This window comes from Aotus nancymaae, unplaced genomic scaffold (assembly GCF_030222135.1).
Source record: "Aotus nancymaae isolate 86718 unplaced genomic scaffold, 86718_ANA_hifiasm-v0.15.2.pri h1tg000057l, whole genome shotgun sequence".
Classification (NCBI taxonomy): Eukaryota; Metazoa; Chordata; class Mammalia; order Primates; family Aotidae; genus Aotus; species Aotus nancymaae.
In genome coordinates this window covers 67,886,265-67,904,113 of record NW_026988471.1, presented here as the reverse complement: position 1 = coordinate 67,904,113, position 17,849 = coordinate 67,886,265, and the positions used below count along the sequence as shown (strand labels likewise).

Below are 17,849 nucleotides of genomic sequence, written 5' to 3'. Positions count from 1 at the left end.
TCCAGTGACTCCTACTGCCTCCAGGATAAAGTCTACATTTATTACCATGTGCCTGATGCATCTTTGGAAGCCCGTTGCATGATGTTCAACATTTGATGGAGTGCAGGCAATACCTGGTGAATTGAATATTGGTCCCTAAAAGAGACTTCAGTTTTCTTTTCATGACCCCATGCTGCCTGTAACTACTTCACCAGCACTGGGGCAGCAGACACTGTGTCCTAGAACTTGGGCTCCTAACTGCCACATTCTATACTGCTTCGCTTCCATCAAGTTCAGCTCTGGAAATAATAAACTTTAAATGTGTAAAACAAAGGTCTCCAAGAGGCAACTGGCATATGAGTCTAGGCTAGAGGCATAATTTGGAAGTCCTCAGCGTACTGATGTGGGCAAAGTTGTTCAGAGAGAGTGTCAGCAGTGAGGAGGGAAGTGAGCCAAATAGAAAACCACCATCAGTGTGGGAAGGGCTGGCTGAGGCCAGGGAGATGGAAGCAGAACCAGGGCCAGTGGAGGAGAGAGTTTCAAGGAAGGATAAGTCTGCATCCACTGAGACCCCTACATCCAGTGGACTAAGGGCTGCAAAGTGCTCCTGGATTTTTCCTCTGGGTCATCCCTTAGTGAACTTGGTGAGAGCAAGCAGTGAAGGGTGGGGATGAGGACCAGACAGCATTGGGTTAAGGAATGAAAGGGAAGTAAGGATATGCAGATGGCCAGTCTTCAAAGACATGTGAGTGAGAAACCAGTAAAGAAATAGGGTCTCATCTATAGGAAGACAAGAGCAAGAGATTCACTGTCATTGCTTTTTTGGGACAAGGGGCAGGAGAGACTAGTTTGTGTTTGTAGACTGTGGGGAAGGAGCCAGGGGAAAGGTAGAGAAGAATACAAGACAGAAACAAAGACCTGGAGGAGATTGGAGACGATGGGATAAAATTGGACTAAAATGGAGAGGTTGGCCTTATGTAGGAGGGATACTTGGATCTCAGAGGCTAGTGGGAAGGACATATATGCATCTTTTAGGAGTAGATTGGAACTTGAACTCATGTCCACTACTTGCTGGATTCTTGGTGAAGTAGGAGGTGAGGTTCCTTGCTGAGAGTGATGGGTGTGAGGTATAGGTTGAAGGCTTGAGGAAACAGCAAAGCATTAGAATCATTATCAGAGAAATGACCAAGAGTCAGAATAAAGATAAATAAAATGACTTAAAATGTCAAAAATCCCACTGAGATTAGAAATGATGTGCTGACATCAGCCACTGTTATTGAATGAATTTCTTCCCTGCAGTCCCAGCTGCCTTAGACTTTTTATTAAAATGAATAAATAAATGAAAATCGCCCATTCATTCAGTTGCCCATACTGACTGAGCATGGACTATGTGTCTGACACTGCTGTGGGCACTTGGACTGTGAATGTCATCAGACTACAGCCCAGCCTCTACCTCATGGAGTTTGTGTGTGGCAAGGTCTTGGTTCCACACTTTGAGGGGCTCCATGGCCAAGTGCGGTTAGCGGAGACAACCAGAGAAGGGTGCCTTGTCTGGATTAAGCCATGTCAACCTCCCTGGTCCTCAGTTTCTTTATCTATAAAGCACAGGAATTGGATTAAGTGTTCTCTTAATCCCCTCCCTTGCCCCTGCCAACAATTTTTTGATTCTAAGATAGTGAAGAGTCTGAAATTGCTGAAGGAACTGAAAAGATGTTGTGGGCCCATTCTAAGTCAGGTGCAGGACTAGTTGGCTTGCACATGTTTTCTCTTATAAGCCTCATATATAAACGAGGCTTCAGCCAAGGTTGGTGAATAGCTACGGTTGCACAATGGAACTTAGATTCAAACCCACATCTGCCTGACTTCAAAGCCTATTCCACTAGACTCCTCCGCTTCAGAGGGAGCAGAAGCCCAGATGAGCAATTAGAGACAGAGCAGATACTGTGAAGGGTGTGGAGGCAGACTTGTTTCATATTACTCCAAAAGACCAATGGCTGCGAGTGAGGAAAGGACATCTTGGCTTAATGACAAAAAGATTTATGAAAACTGGACTTGTCCAACTATTGGACCTTTGCCTCAAAAGGCAGTGATTTTTCACCAGAGCTATTCAAGTAGAGAGTTACACAATGCCTCCTAGGATAGGCTGGGAAGTCATTCCTTTCAATTCCTAGTTTCTATGATCCTTTCAAACATTTTCTACCACCACCCATGTACTTTTTTCTCCCCTCTGTACTCTCAGCATCTGTTTTTCCTATCATTGGGTTTAGATGCTTCCTGCTGCAGCTTCCAATTTTTGGCATAACAGACAAGCCACCTCCAACCCTTTCCCTCCAATTAGGCAGGTAGGTATGTGTCAATAACTGAATTTGAGGGGAAGCTGTCTGTCACTACCCAGGGCTTAGAGGATAACCTGTATTCTGAGATAAAGAACCTTACTTGGCTGGGCACAGTGGCTCACACCTGTAATCCCAGCACTTTGGGAGGCTGAGGCAGGTGGATCACGAGGTCAGGAGATTGAGACCATCCTGGCCAACATGGTGAAACCCCATCTCTACTAAAATACAAAAAATTAGCTGGGCATGGTGGCACCCAACTGTAGTCCCGCTACTCAGGAGGCTGAGGCAGGGGAATGGCTTGAACTTGGGAGGCGGAGGTTGCAGTGAGCTGAGATCACGCCATTGCACTCCAGCCTGGCCACAGAGTAAGACTCCGTCTCAAAAAAAAAAAGAACCTTATTCAAAGAAGAACTTGATGGTCACTCCTATCAACTAGAAGACTCTATGGAGGCTATCAGCATGAAGTGGAGCTGTGTTAGAATTTACGATGATCAGACCAATTTTACTGAAGACTTTGACAACTTCAAGCACTTCATGAAAACTATTACTGTTGTGTCATCCCTTGGAGGCTGCACACAGCAGGGCAAAATTACCTCATTTCCTTTACTAGTGAGCCTCCATATTCCCTGGAAAGTCCAAGACTCCCATGATATTTGCAGTGACTATGTTCAAAATTGCATTGTCTTGCTTGGGAAAGCGGTGTTGAAAATGCTCAGAGGATTCTACCTGATAGCACACCAATTGTGTGTGTAGTGACCAATTGTCACATTTTGCTCAGGACTAAGGAGCGTTCCTCCTAGGATGTGAGACTTTCAGTGCTAAAACTGGGAAATTTCTGGGCAAGCCAGGATGAATAGTTCATCCTACACACTGTACATCCTACAGGTGAGTCCAGCTAAGATGTACCAATTGCTGCAGCATGATGCACCGTGCAAGAAAAACGTTAAAGGTAATAAGCATATGCTATTCAGCAGAGAAGGGAGAATGCTAAATATTTTTGGTCTCATAACCATATTTGATTCCTCCCAAAAACATAAAGCCAAAAGTTACTTTAAAATGTGGCAAAGATGAAAACAAAGTAAACAGTCTCTGGTCTAAGACCTGAGAGCCCAACTTAGTTGAAAAACATCCCCAAAGTATTTAGTAATTAATAGAATAGCAAACATGACTGGTTTGACTCATGACAGAGAACTACAAGTGAAGCAAATGCATAGTGTTTCTCACCTGATGAATTTATGAGCCAACTGTTCCACAAAGTAGTAGATTTCATTCCAGTGGTGCAGCACACTTCCTGATCTAGGAAAACAAAAGCAGGTGTTGCTTGACTCAGGTGTTCACTTGTCTTTACCTTGTATTATTTATCTTCACATTCTGTTATTTTACATTTGACCTCTCCATTAACTGGACTCATTACCTGAAACTTTGGTAACTTTGGAAATTATTTGAAAGGCTGTTTTGACTTTCTGTTAGTGTTCTTTAAAATGTTGTAAAAGAACTCCCCTCACTCTACCTCACACCACCCCCACCCCAAATTCACACACCCAAACCCTGAAAAACAAGAGCAACAACAAACCCTGGGCCCAAAGAGATTCACAAGTAAGTTTCACATCTTTGAGAAACAGCTATTTTTGTGCTATTCAATTTTTCTCTGATTAGGAAAAAAAACTATTCCAATTCATTTAAATGAAATTAACACACACAATGATAAACACAACCCCTCCCCCAGTGAGTCCAACTTCATTTGTAAATATAGATGCAAAATCTCTAAAGCATATTAATGAAATGAATCCAGCAGGAATCCAAAAGAATAATAATTTATTGATGAAGTTTATTTCAGGAAGGTAGTGATAGTTGAACATTTAAGGAAATCTAATTTAGTCATATTAATAAATGAAAGAAGAAAAATGACACAGCTTTGCATTATATGAAAAAGGAATCCTCTTAGCGACAAGAGGGAAACTGTTTCCCTAGGACATATGGAATCATAGGATTTTAGATTTGGAAAGGGGCTTCCTTATTTCCCAAGTTTGACTTCTGTTTCACAGGTACCATTTCCTACTGCTTCAATCAGCTTATATTTCCATAGTGCTCATATTCAGTTTGTTGCAATAGTTCCTATTAGTTTTTTTCTATTTGAACCTACTCTTCAGTAGCTGTGATGCCTCCTCCCTTTCACTTAAGGATCCATTTCAGGCTAGCTCTGCATTTCTGCTTGCCAGTCTAATAACTGTTGAGGTTAGAGTTTGTTCTTTCTGCTCTGACATTTTGTACTGCAAACATTTTCCACTGATTTATGATGATTTTTATTTTTTATTTACTCATTCACAATTTTAACATCCAGAGAGTTATTTGTTGCTGTTTTTTCTTTGTTTCAAACTATTTTATAGATATTTAAGAGGACTTTTTGCCTTCCTTTTCATGGAATGATAGTCACAAGAATTCTCATTCTGATTGGGTGTATTCCATTTCTAGGAGAACAATTTATTTTTCTTCATCCCATATCCAGAAATAATACATCTCTCTGACCTGAAGAAAAGTAGTACAATATGTTATGGTTATGCCACTAGATACTCTGTGTCAAAAGGGTGTCTTACTTTCCTCAAATTAATCTAAAACTTCAATTCTAGGAAAAAATCTGAGAGGATTTTTTGTGAAACATAAAAACTGATTTTAAAAATAAGATAATGATTAAAGGTCTAAAAGTAGTCAAAGCAACTCTGAAAAGGACGAACAAGGTAAGAGAGCTTGCTCTACCAGCCATAATGACCGTATGTACATAATACATGATATAACAGAAGAGTCAGTGGGATAGAACAGAGATCCCAAACCCCAACCTATGTGATACATGGCTGTACAGCGAGAGAGGTGATTCATACAGGGGAGGGAGAATATATCCTTCAATAAATGATGCTGGGACAATTGGGTTATTAACTGAAAAAATAAATCAGATCAAAATCTCATACCAAATGAAGTTTAGATGTATTAAAAAAAGTAATGGGAAAAACACCTTTAAATCTGTTGGATGAATTACAGAAGATTATTATGTCCTAAGTTTAGCAAAGGGTTTCTTAAAGCAGATATATCCTTTTCAAGAAAAGGATAATTTTGACTACCTGAAGTATCTAAATTTCTGAATGACAGGACATCATAAGCAAGTGATGAGAAAAAAATAATAAGAGAAGGTGTTTGCAACACATTTAAAGGGCAAAAGATTACTGTCCAGTATATGTAAATAACTGATACATGTAGTTACTAAAAAGGCAAACAATAGAAAAATAGATAAAGGATCAGAGCATGTAATCTTTTGAAGGTTGGTAAATTAGCATGTGAAAAAATTCCAACTCCTCTAGTAAACAAATAAATACTTATTTGAACTATTGTGAAATACTACTTCATACCTTTCTGACAGGCAAAAATTAAAGTGCCTAACAATACTAAGTGTTGGTGAGAATATGGCTAAGTAGGAAAGTGTGTACATTGCTGGTAGATATGGAAACTGAACTTCTTCAGAGAGCAATTTGACAGTGCCTCATGAGGTTGAAGACAAGCACTTCCTATGACCCGCAACCCTGTTTCTAGGTTTACACTCTCCCATCCAAACAAGGGAATGTACATAAGCATCTTTTACAGTGATAACAATTGTTCCACTGTTAGAGAAAAAAATTATAAATTCGCCAGTACACAATTTCTGTGAATATATTCACACACACACTTATTTCTTTAAAAAATATGAAAATAAGTTAACATTTGCTCATTTTATGTGGAGAATTCATGGGTGTTCATTATATTATCCTTTGTTCTTTTTTGAAGAACACAGATTGTTCTAGAGTCTTATAATGGGCACTGTAAAAAAGGGTCAAAAGCAATAATTCAATTCTGGGTCCTTCTCCTCATACAAGAAATATTCATTATAATTATATTTTCATGTGCTCATCTTGAACCCCACTTTGGCTAATTTGAGATGATATCTGGCATAACCAGAGGTAGGAAGATTATACTGGGGATTTCATATTTCTTATTAACTATAAAAAATAACACCACCCTGCACTATTCTAGCTGCCTAAAGTGCAGAGATGGCTAAGAAATGGTGCTTTTCCCCCAAAAACTCAGAGTTGAGTGAGGAAGACAGAAGAATTAACATGTAACCTGTTATGAAAGTGCTGCAGTTGAGGACTATGCCTTTGGAAAAAAGAAAAGGAAACGATTCTTTGTGCCTGTGCAGGCTGTGAAGGGGGTTGGTTGAAGGACAGGTAGACATTTGTGAGGAAGACAAGGGGAGAAAGACCATCCTTGGTGTAAAACACAGAAGTTGGGGAAGAGCAAGCAGTTTCATGGTGCAGCACCATGGAGCCTGCAGAGAGGAGGTGAGGAGCTGGGGAGATTGGGAAGGAATCTAGAAGGAGCATATTAGCGTTACCTCCTGTCTAAAGCACCCTTTTGTCAATTCGGCTCGCTCAGCCTTTATACATACCCCATCTGCTTGGGATACTCATTGTCCACAGTGGCAAGTAACTCTTCATTCAAGACTCAGCTCAGTCTCTCCCCATTGCTTTTGACCAACACAGATAGGACTCACTGCCCCTGCCTTATGCTCTCAGGACCACTGTGTCCACCTCTCTGCCAGCATCCCCTGATATTGGGTGGCAATTGATCTAAAAGAAATTTGCCCCCCAAGCACTATCTGTTTATTGAACAAAAAAAGAAGAGCATGAAGAGGAAAAGGCTTTATTGCTCATGGAAACCTCTGGATCTTTTACCAACTGGACCTCACCTATTCCACCTTGGCTTGGATAAACAGTCTGGGTTTGGGACTCAGATGGTTCTCTCCAATTCCTGCGACTTATGTGAACTAAGAAGTCTTCCCAGATGGGTTACTGATTTTAGGGCATATCTAGCTCCTTGGTGACTGGGCCCACATGATCATTAATAGATCTCCGAGCTGAATGGCAGCTGGAGTCTCCCATGAGCTCACCAAAACTGCACATCCTAGCCCTGGGCTTAAAGCTTTAGAAATCTTTCATAAAGACCTGGCCAACCTCCTGGAAAGGATTCACTTGCATACTTCAAGTCACATAGACTGGTCCAGGCTGCTATCCTTCAGCCATGGGGTAGATCCTCTGGCCCTGGGGGTCCTGGGTAGTGATCTGGCAGAGATGCCAAATGCTGTTCAGGTTCCTCAGAAGATACACCACATGACTGGCTATAAGCCAATTCCAGTCTTCATGAGAATCAAGAGATTTCCTTGAAGATTGGCCATTAGTGGCCACTTCTGAAATGCAATGCTGTGTTTTGGTCCATACAACCAGGAAAATTGGTCTTTGAAATTCAGGTTACTGAGGGGTAGGGTAAGATGTCTACTGATTAGAGAGGAATCTCCAAGCCTTCTCTATCCCATGTCCAATTTCCTCATCAGTAAAGAATTTCTGCTGGGAGGAATTTATATTGGGAGTATGGTTAATGGGTACAAACAAAATTAGAAAGAATGAATAAGACCTAGTATCTGATAGCACAAGAGGGTGACCATAGTCAATCATAATAAATAATAATTTAATTGTACATATAAGCGTAACTTAAAAAGTATAATCGGATTGTTTGTTACACAAAGGATAAATGCTTGAGGGGATGGATACCCAATTTTACATGGTGTGCTTATTTCACATTACATGCCTGTATCAAAACATCTCATGTACCCTATAAATATATACACCCACCATGTACTCACAGAAATAAAAAAATTAAATAAAATAAGGAAATTATACTGGGAGGAGAAGCAATGTGTTGGCGAAATAGAAACTTGAACTAGAATTGGGAAATGATTAGTGACTCCCTGTTAAGGAGCAAGGGTTTGAAGTAAATCCTTTTTGGGTTACTATTTCCTTATTCTCAAGGAGTGGCCCTATTTCACAGACACAAATTAATTTATATTCCTTTACTTATTAAAGTGGGTCATCCAATGATAATTCACACTTTCAACTGTCTTAAAACATGTCATTTTGACTATACTTCTATCTGACTGATGTAAAATTTATATAATTTTGATGTTCACCTGATTTGTTGATGCTAGATACAGGGGAAGATCCAAAATATATCCATGGGTGTTGAGAAAAGTTTACCTCCATCAAAAACTGTCTTGCGTGGTGGCTCATGCCTGTAATCCAAGCACTTCGGAGGCCAAGGCAGGCGGATCACCTGAGGTCGGGAGTTCAAGACCAGCCTGACCAACATGGTGAAACCTTGTCTTTATATATATATAAACAAACAAACAAACAAAAAACTGTCTTGCTAATGGGCAAAAGCTGAATTTTCTGAAGAAGACAATAAAATGAGATCTCTAGACAAAACTGGAGGCAAGGAGGCATTGACAGGCTTGCTCCTCCCATCCTATCTCTGCTAACAGCTGCCCTGTCATTGCTGGGGTTTGTCACTTCATATATAAAAGCGATCATTCTTTACACAACTATTTAAGCCTTGCCCAAATTATACACCCTTTGAGCCACACTCAAGATGTACACAGTCTGCTTCCTCAAGCATCAAAGGTAAAAACAACCTTCTAAGATTCTAGGAACCAAACTGGGTTTGTCTTCTATGGGTTACCCTGGGATTCCAAGGAGCCTCAGCTACTAAAGGAAAAAGGGAATAAAGGGTTATCTCGATCTGCACTTTGGACTCCTTCTACTCATTATTTCTGAACCTTCTTAACCCACACATGCAGGCATTGCCCTATCCCAAGACCAAACCACTCCTTGGAAAAAGAAAGATCCCTATGTCCGTTGCTTATGGTTTCAGCATAGCAGCGAGCCTGTTGGGGGGTACAGCTTATATTTCTTTAACCCAAGTCCCCAGTGGCAGGAGGCTTACCTGCCTGGTGCCACAGTCCTCTCCTTCTCATCATCACCCTTCGATCCCAGCTGACTTCCTATCCCTGACCACCCCACCCCCTTCTCCCATAGGGATAAATTTGCTGGGTCTATGACCAGTGGCTACTGCCAGAATAATTGACTCAGGGTAGTTCAGACCCTTGGCTTCTTCTCAATCCTGAAGACCTCAGTGGACTCCTGGTTACAACCAGGTGTTGGCTGGGGTTAATGGCAGAGTGGATCCAATCCCAGTTTCTTCCTACCCTACAATGTGTAGAACATGCCATTTATCATGTCAGTATCTTTGTGAGTTAATGACCTTAAACTCCGGCTATGGAATCCTGATACCATCTTTAGACAGTATGGCCCACCCAGCCATTATTACCAAAGCTGCAAGGTAGAAATAAAAAACTTCTAAGCCCAAATATAAATAGTACTAGAAAATGTTCCATTGGACACTGTTGTAGATTTTTTTTTTCAGAATTGCCTTTAACATGTAACTGCTTGGCAAACTGTAGTCACAGAGTTGCAATGCCACACCCTAGAAATCAGTGGATGTAAAGGCCCCTAATTTTGACTCCCCTAAATCCTAACTCAAATGCAGTTCTAGCCCCTGAAGGCTATTACAGGCCAGCTTGGTCTCAGAATGCTACACATGGTCCAGGCTCCTTCTTTGGATTTTGTGCCTCTGTTTCACTGCACAAATCTCAGCAGAATTTGGAATTCAAGTAACCTCCTAGGAATTCTGCTTGAAGACAGTCTTACAGAGTTCTGTGCTTGAAGATGGTTTCAATACACTTGGGGCCACTCAAAACCAGAGTCAATGCCCTCCCATACTATCATCTGACTTGGCCTTGGAGAAGGGCCCACAAGACCATGGGGAGGGAAAGTCACCAGTCTTCACTACTAGTCCCAGAAGGTTGCTGCTGAAAGCAATTCCAGAGTGTCTTACTTATTTTTGTTTTTCTATGCTCTCTCTTGTGTTTGGAACATAAGAAGTCAAGACATTTTTGTGACATTGCACTCACTGGGTGTTCCCAGTGCAGGATTCTGCATGGAACCTGGCATTCCCCTCAGATTATTGTTCAGTTACTTCCAAGGGTCTAATATGCAAAGAGTAGAAGCAAAATAAGAACTCCAGATCTCATTCTGACTTGTTCTCTGAAGTGCATTCTTTTCTGTTTATGCGAGTTTCCAAACCTCCCTGTGGTCAAGCTCCTTAGAAAACACAGGCTCTTTCCATTAGCCACACATACAACCAGAGTCAGAAAGAATCAAGTTGGCCAAATTGAGTTTAAATTATCCTCCCTTCTTTTGCACATAGATTAGAATAGAATAAGAGGGAAAAAGAAAGTTTGCAGTTGGAACCATCACCGAGGAGTCTTTTAATCCTGGAAGGGCAGAGCAGTTCTAAGGATGGAAATTATAAAACTGTCAATTTCTACTTTTCCTTAGCCCCACCCGGTTGAAGTCACTGATGTCCTCAGTGACCCACTTGGGTCCCCCGCCAATCCTGAAAGGATACAGATATGTTCAGCAGCTTCAGGCGCATGTAATTGGAACCCACACTTAGTTCTGCTGTCAAAGACCCTGTGTTCATTTGCTGTTGTGCTCCCTCCCCAGCTTCTTCCAGGAAAAATATTGCACTTCAGAAAACAAGTTAAAATGAGATTTGGAGTTCTTATTTTGCTTCTACTCTTTACATATTAGACCCTTGGAAGTAATTGAACAATAATCTGAGGGCAATGTCTTCCTCTCCTTTCTCCTAGCCTTGCCCCCCTGTCCTCTGGCTGCCTGGAGTCTTAAACCTGGCCCAGGCCTTCGGGCCTTGTCTTCCTATCACTGATTTGAGTCACAGCCATGCCTCCCTCATGCTCACAAAGCTTGACCTTGACTCTTGCCTTCACTCCAACTTCGTTAGACACCAATACAGACCCAAACCAAGTCACTGAGCACTGTACTTTGAGTTGGGGCCACCCACCCTACTCCTGTCTGTGTCATAGAGACCCCAGTACAGGATGCCCAGTGCCAGTTAACTGACTTGTGATGGAATGTCCCATTAGTATATGTAATTGATGCCTATGGAAACAATAATTTTTAAGCCTCAGAACGCAACTTACTAGTGATTTGAGAAAGCAATTTCATGGGACATTGCCAACATTAAAAAATAGAATAGAATAGAAATACCAGAATATACTGCATACAGTAACAAAAAGAATGATATGCGTAACATTTGTTCAGTTACATGTAAGTATTGTATATATGTATTGTGTCAAGATGTAAAATGTACTTTTCTGTAGATCATGATCAAAAAGATATTACAGCAAAATATGTACTCAACTCCACTCTGCCTTTTTTCAACAGGCACATGCGCACGCGCACACACATACACATACACACACACACACACACAACATAAGCATACCAGGAGAACCCTAAAAACATTTTCTAATATCAACTATTGGTACTTTTGGTGCAGATTCAACACAAAAGTGCTGTTGTTAAGAATACAGACAATGGGTTAGTAACCCAAAAGGTATTTCCCATAATTGAAATGCACAGCTGTGGCTCCATTTCTCACACTCGCCAGATTCACAGAGATGAAGCACAGTAGCCACTTTGCATCCCCCAGAAAGATCAAAAGGGGATGGGTCAACATCGTCTAGTGAGGGTAGCTGTGGATGATGTCACTGGGGAGGAAATGACTCAGAATGAGGGCACCAAGGGAGAGGATTTACAAATATTGTATCACAAAAGCAGCAGGTCTGTTGTTAGACATTTTGGGGGAGGGGTGGGTGGAGAGGAGGGAAAGACAAACAAAAGGAAGAAAATAAAAATCACCCATCATCCCACAACTCAGATATAACCACTGCCCCACTGCAGTGACTACTTTCAGACGTTTCTCTGAGCATCTTCACCTTGCATATTTACAGATATGGTTTCTGCTCTTTTTACCTAATGTCATTATGATTATGAACAAATGTTTATTTCATTCACTAATCCTTCCCAGCATCACTTGTAAGTAACGTGCATTTTCTCCACTTTATAACTTGTATAATTATAACTTTATAACAGGTATAATTCCTTTTTGTACATTTGGTTGCTTCCACTTTTTCACTATTATAAAAGAATTACAATGAATATTTTAAACAGTATTTTTACACATATAATGGGGATGATATTTTGAATTTTTTATTGTGATTTTCTGTTTGGTATTTGCACGGAAAGTGACCCAGCACACCCTGGTCCATGTGAGACATCCATCTGGCAGGGGCCACACCAGAGCAGTGGGGGATTCTCTATTTCCAGCAGTGATGCAGAAAGGGGGAGAAAGTTAACATTTTAAATTCAAAATATGATTTTTGCAGCAAGACAACTGGTTTGGAAGCAAGACTTTGTCAAAGAGAGATTTTCTAAATTCCTTTCGCAGCTAAAGAACCAAACTTGGAAGATTAAGATCACAATAGAGAGAGGACCTAATTTCCTCTTGTGCCATTTGGTGAAGAAATCCATGCCTTAGGGTAGGCAATAGAGCAGAAGGATAGAAAGCTCTTTGCTATCTGAGGATTATGAAAAGAAATGAGAGACAGGGACAGATGCTAAGAATGAGGGGTTCATGTTTGGCTCTCCAGGAGCCAATTACCCTAGAGACTGTCCCCACATCAAAGTAATTAGACTGTGCAGTGAGGGTGGGCAGAGGAAGGATCGATTGATTTCATTATCATTTTAATTTGGATGTATTTAACTATAAGCCATAATTTTTCACATTTATAGTTCATTTTTCTTTGTATCAATTAGGACAAGCTACATAATTTGCAGAACCTAGGGTAAAATGAAAATGCAGGGTCTCTCATTCAAAACTTAGAAAATTCAAGATGGCAAGAACAAGGCATAAGATCAAGGGCCAGGCCCTTCGAAATGAGAGGCCCTGGGTGACTGACTGCACAGGTCTCATGCCCATGAAGCTGACCCTGGTATCAATAATCTTGGCCCATTTTATATTTGGTTGCAAATGTTTTCCTAGTCCAGGGGTGGGCAAGCTTTTTCTGTGAAGGGTCAGACAGTAAATATTTTAGGCTCTGGGGGCCATGTGGTCTCCATGGCAACTACTCAACTCTGCTTTTTGTAGCACAAAAGCAGCTATTGACAGTACATGAATAAAATGAGCATGGTTGTACTACAATAAAATTTTATTTACAAAAACAGGCTGCAGGCCATAGTTTGCCAACCTATGTCCAGACAATCAATTTCTTTCAGTCTTGTTTTTAATTTCTATATTCATTATCATGTCTTTCTCATGAAAAGATAATATATAAATCTGTATTTTTTTTTCCTGATAGCTGAAGTTTTGGTGGACTTTTCTATTCATTTCCTGGTTTTTATTGCTGATAATGTGGACTGGAAAAATTGTGCCTTAGGAGAAATATGGAGGCTTTCTTTGTGACCTAATAAATATTTCATGGGCATTTTGAAAGGATAGTTTGTTCTCTGTAGGGTATAGGTTTCAAAATATATTTATTAAATCAACCTCATTAATTATGATACATATCCCCTATATCCTTGAATGCTTATTCAGAGATGTCTTTCAGATTCTGCTGAGATACAGTTTTCATCTTCAGCAGTCAAAAAAATTGGAGTTATCTTAAGCATTTCCCAAATGTTGAAGCCCTGTTGCATTCCTAGGATAAATTTTACTTGGTCTTAGGATATTACCCTTCTACTATACTGTTAGTTTTTGTTGTTTTTTTTTTAACAAAATGTATTTAATTTAAAATTTAAAGTTTTTATTCAGAAGTTGGGAAGTTTTGCATATGAAGTTGTCATCTTTGGTAGATATGAATATTAGATATATGCTAGCTTCAAAAAGTGAATTGAAAACGATTTTTTCCTGCTCTCTGTATGCATTTAACACTAGTATTGAAATTTTCTGTTCCTTGAAGATGTGACAGAATTTTCAACTTTCCATTAAACCAACTGGTCCAAAATCGAAGGACTCCTTCACAGAGACAAATCCATCTCCTTCAAATACCCAGATTCTACTGGTGAGGCAAAGGCAATATTTGAAAGACTGAGCATTTTACCTAAAGGGATTTTTAAAAATCACCACAATGGACTATTATCACAACTTGGATTCAAAATTTATGGATTTCCCCCCCTCCTGCTACCCAGGAGGTGGACCTGGAAGGAAGAAAAGAGGAATCTGGGAGCTAAGAATAAACTGCATCTTCTTGTATATGTAAATGTAATATGAGTGATTTTTGCTACCTGGCATAAAAATTTTACATTTTTCATTTTCTCTGCTGACAATCCATTCTTTCAGTTTTATATTTTGATAAAGTCTCATTGATGGCCTTATTATGACTTCTTAACCTTTCTAGAACCATTACTTCTGTTTCTTTTATGCCATGTATTTTTCTTATATATGTTTTCATATATATTTTCCATTTTGATGTCAATATTTTCAAGTAATTTTTTTCAGTAAGTAATACAGTTTTAAAATGTGCATCATTTTAAAGCCTGGTAAGGAATTTTAAAATCACATTTCACTCAAGACCCTATAATTATTGAGCTTTTTTTGAACCTTTAATGTTGTAGAGTAAAAAAACTAATGCCAATCTGAATCTCACTTTCTTTTCTTGTTGAGAGGAGCCTGTTTTTCTTTCTTTGTTGGAAGAATGTAGACTTTTCTATTCTTATATTTTAAGAAATTATCTAAGACTGTGCAAGTCGTAGACCATTTAAAAAAACTAATTAGGCTGAGTATTTTACCTAAATCTTTCAAATCTAAAGACTCCAATCTTTCTACAGTTCAGGAAAATGATCTTCCTTTATTATTATTTTTTATTGTATCTCTTATAAGTGTTCTCTGTGCCCAGGATTATTATTGTGTGTATATACATTAGACATCCTGGACCTAGTCTTTGGATTACTTTTCTCTTTTTCATTATTTTATTCTATGTGAGGCAGGGTCTTGCTCTGTTGCCCAGGCTGAAGTGCAGTGGTGTGATCTTGGCTCCCTGTAACTTCCACCTCCCGAGTTCAAACAATTCTTGTGCCTCAGCCTCCCAAGTAACTGGGACTGCAGGCACGTGCCACCACACCCGGCTAATTATTTTTGTACTTTTAGTGGAGAAGGAGGGGTCTCAACATGTTGTCCAGGCTGATCTCGAACTACTGACCTCAGGTGATCTGCCCACCTCAGCCTTCCAAAGTGCTGGGATTACAGGTGTGAGCCACCGCATCTGGCCTCTTTTCTCATAATTTTAATCTCTGTTTCTTTTCAGCTTAAGTTCTGAGGAATTTTCTCAAACTGTCCTCTGTTGAACTGAATCTACTTTTTTGCAATATTAAATGTGGTGGTCACTGTTTCCAATGGATTTGAATTACTATTCAGAGATAGTGTATTTTTCCCCCCAGAGCTTCTTATTTTCAGCTTGTTCCTTTCTCATGACAGACTGCTTTTATCTGTTGATGCCATATTATTTCAAAATTTATTGAAAATACTATTTAGACATATATTTGCTTAAATCAAGCGAATGGTCATTTCCACTCCTTTTGTGTAATAACTATTATTATATTTTTAAACTTTGATTCACATTTGAGATAATTTTCTGAAGAAAATTATCCCTACTCCCTTTTCAAGAATCCATATGTATCTGAAAATCCTTTTTTTTCTTTTAAAATGTGTAAGTGATATCTTGGCTAGGTATAACATTTTAGTTTATAAATCCATCAAAATTTGTCCATCAAAAAATTTTATCCATCATAAAAGATTATGTCAATCAAAATTCACCATTTAATGTCTAGAGCCTTTGCAGATACCATGTGTTTTCTTCCCACTTATAAAGTTCTTCTTTTGTATTTTAAATTAAAGATTTTCACCAGAAAATATCTAAGTATTAGTGTCTTTTAATAAATAATTGAGATTATCACTTGATGAGCCTACTTAATCTCTATTTTCAAATTTTTCTTAAGTCAGAGAGTTTTCTTCCATTAAAGCTTTGAAAGTTTCTTCTAGACTATACTTTGGCAATGCAAAATTATCTGGTCTTTTGGATAGCTATTTTTTCATTCATTATTTATCATTTTCTCACTCATCACTATCCTCTAACTGCATTTTCCTCCTCAAATTATGAGAATTTCTTAAACATGCCTGCATCATTTATTTCATTTTCCGCATTATCAGTTCTGCTCTTTACTGCTTCTTTGGCGACTTAAAATTTTTCCATATTATTTTATATTTCCTTAACTGTTCTAGGTCCCTTATCATCTCGTTTTGTATTTTATCTCCTGTTTCACAAATTTATTGTTTTATTTAACTTCATTAAAGTCATATGTTGCTACAATTGACCCCCTTTATTTTTGGTACTGAAAATGCTGTCCATAAATATATTATTCTTCCACCTCAGAAATTTTGTTTAATCTCTTATCTTAAGGTGCTAAGAATGTGAGAATGTATAACTTGGCTTGGCATTTGCTTCCAAAATAGTTTACATGCGCGCGCGCACACATGCACACACACACACACACACACATTTGCATCATCTCACACCTACAAACTGCTCTAAGGAATTAATCTGGTGAAAGGGAGTTGGTCTTGATGGCTAAAGTAAGCTCATGTTCTTGTTCCATCAGTTAGGGGAGAGTGGGGATTGGAATTGACCCCAGTCATTTCCACAAAGGAACTTCATCTTTGCAAGGTTTGTTCGCTTGTTTTGGAAATGGTTACATCATTCCAGCTTGCCATATGTAGAGGTTGTTTATGGCCTGGCCTCTACCTCAGATTCGCATTGTGCTGTACCTGGCCTCATTCTTGATCCCTAGATATCCACATAATTAAACACAAAACTCTGCCATTTCCCTGGAGGCTCGTGATCTAGCAGGAGGACTCAGCAGTGCTGGGCAGGATCACAGTGACGGAGGTGCCAGGTTTTCATAGGCATCTCTTGTGGCTTGGTTTCTCTTTTGACCCCTGCAGAGCAGCCGCCTCTGCATGATGCTGATGCCCAATGGCAACAGGGCTCCAGGGGTATGATCCTCATCCCTCTCAGGTCCCACTCGACTGCAAACTCACTTCCAGATCTGGGATTATGCAAGGGGTTCCTCACAGTTCTTTCTCTGCATGTATTATTTTTTTTTTTTTTACAAATTGGCCAAAGAGTTGAAAGTAGACCCAGGCTTGACCTCCTTCATACTTAGTCCATCTGCTTTATTTCTAGTGCATTTCTAACGCATGTGTTGCATATCAGTGTCAATGCCCTTAGTCTCTGGACCTGATGCAGCTTCTCCTAGACACTTTCTTCATACTTTTTCTTTTGGGACAAGGACAGTTTTAGATGATAAGAGGGGTGGGGAAGGAGTGAGGGAGAAGCTGTCTATACTCCAGGTCTTTTTCTGAAGTTATAAACTTGCTTTTTCATCTCCCATTAAGCCCCTCAGCTCATTAATTTTTAGTTTCTGCTCTTATGATGCCCCAAGATAGCACTTCCAAAGCCACCAATGCCCTTACTTCTGCTAAAGCATATGGCTTTTCTTCAGTTCTCATATTGCTGGACCTACTTATAGTATGTTATTTATTGATCAGCAAACCAGTATTTGAATGCCTGGTTGGTCCTTTGGAGTCTATATAAAGATGAATAATTATGACACTTAACATTTACTGAGTACTTACTAAGCA

At 39.5% G+C, this 17,849-nt stretch overlaps 1 protein-coding gene across 1 annotated transcript in view; it reads right to left on the bottom strand.

Annotated features, from left to right (window-relative positions):
- ANTXR1 (ANTXR cell adhesion molecule 1) overlaps positions 1-17,849 on the bottom strand; it is a 260,387-nt gene that overhangs the window by 229,127 nt on the left and 13,411 nt on the right. Inside the window, 1 exon segment of the mRNA XM_021671061.2 lies at positions 3,540-3,611. Coding sequence (XP_021526736.2) covers positions 3,540-3,611 — 72 coding nt within the window.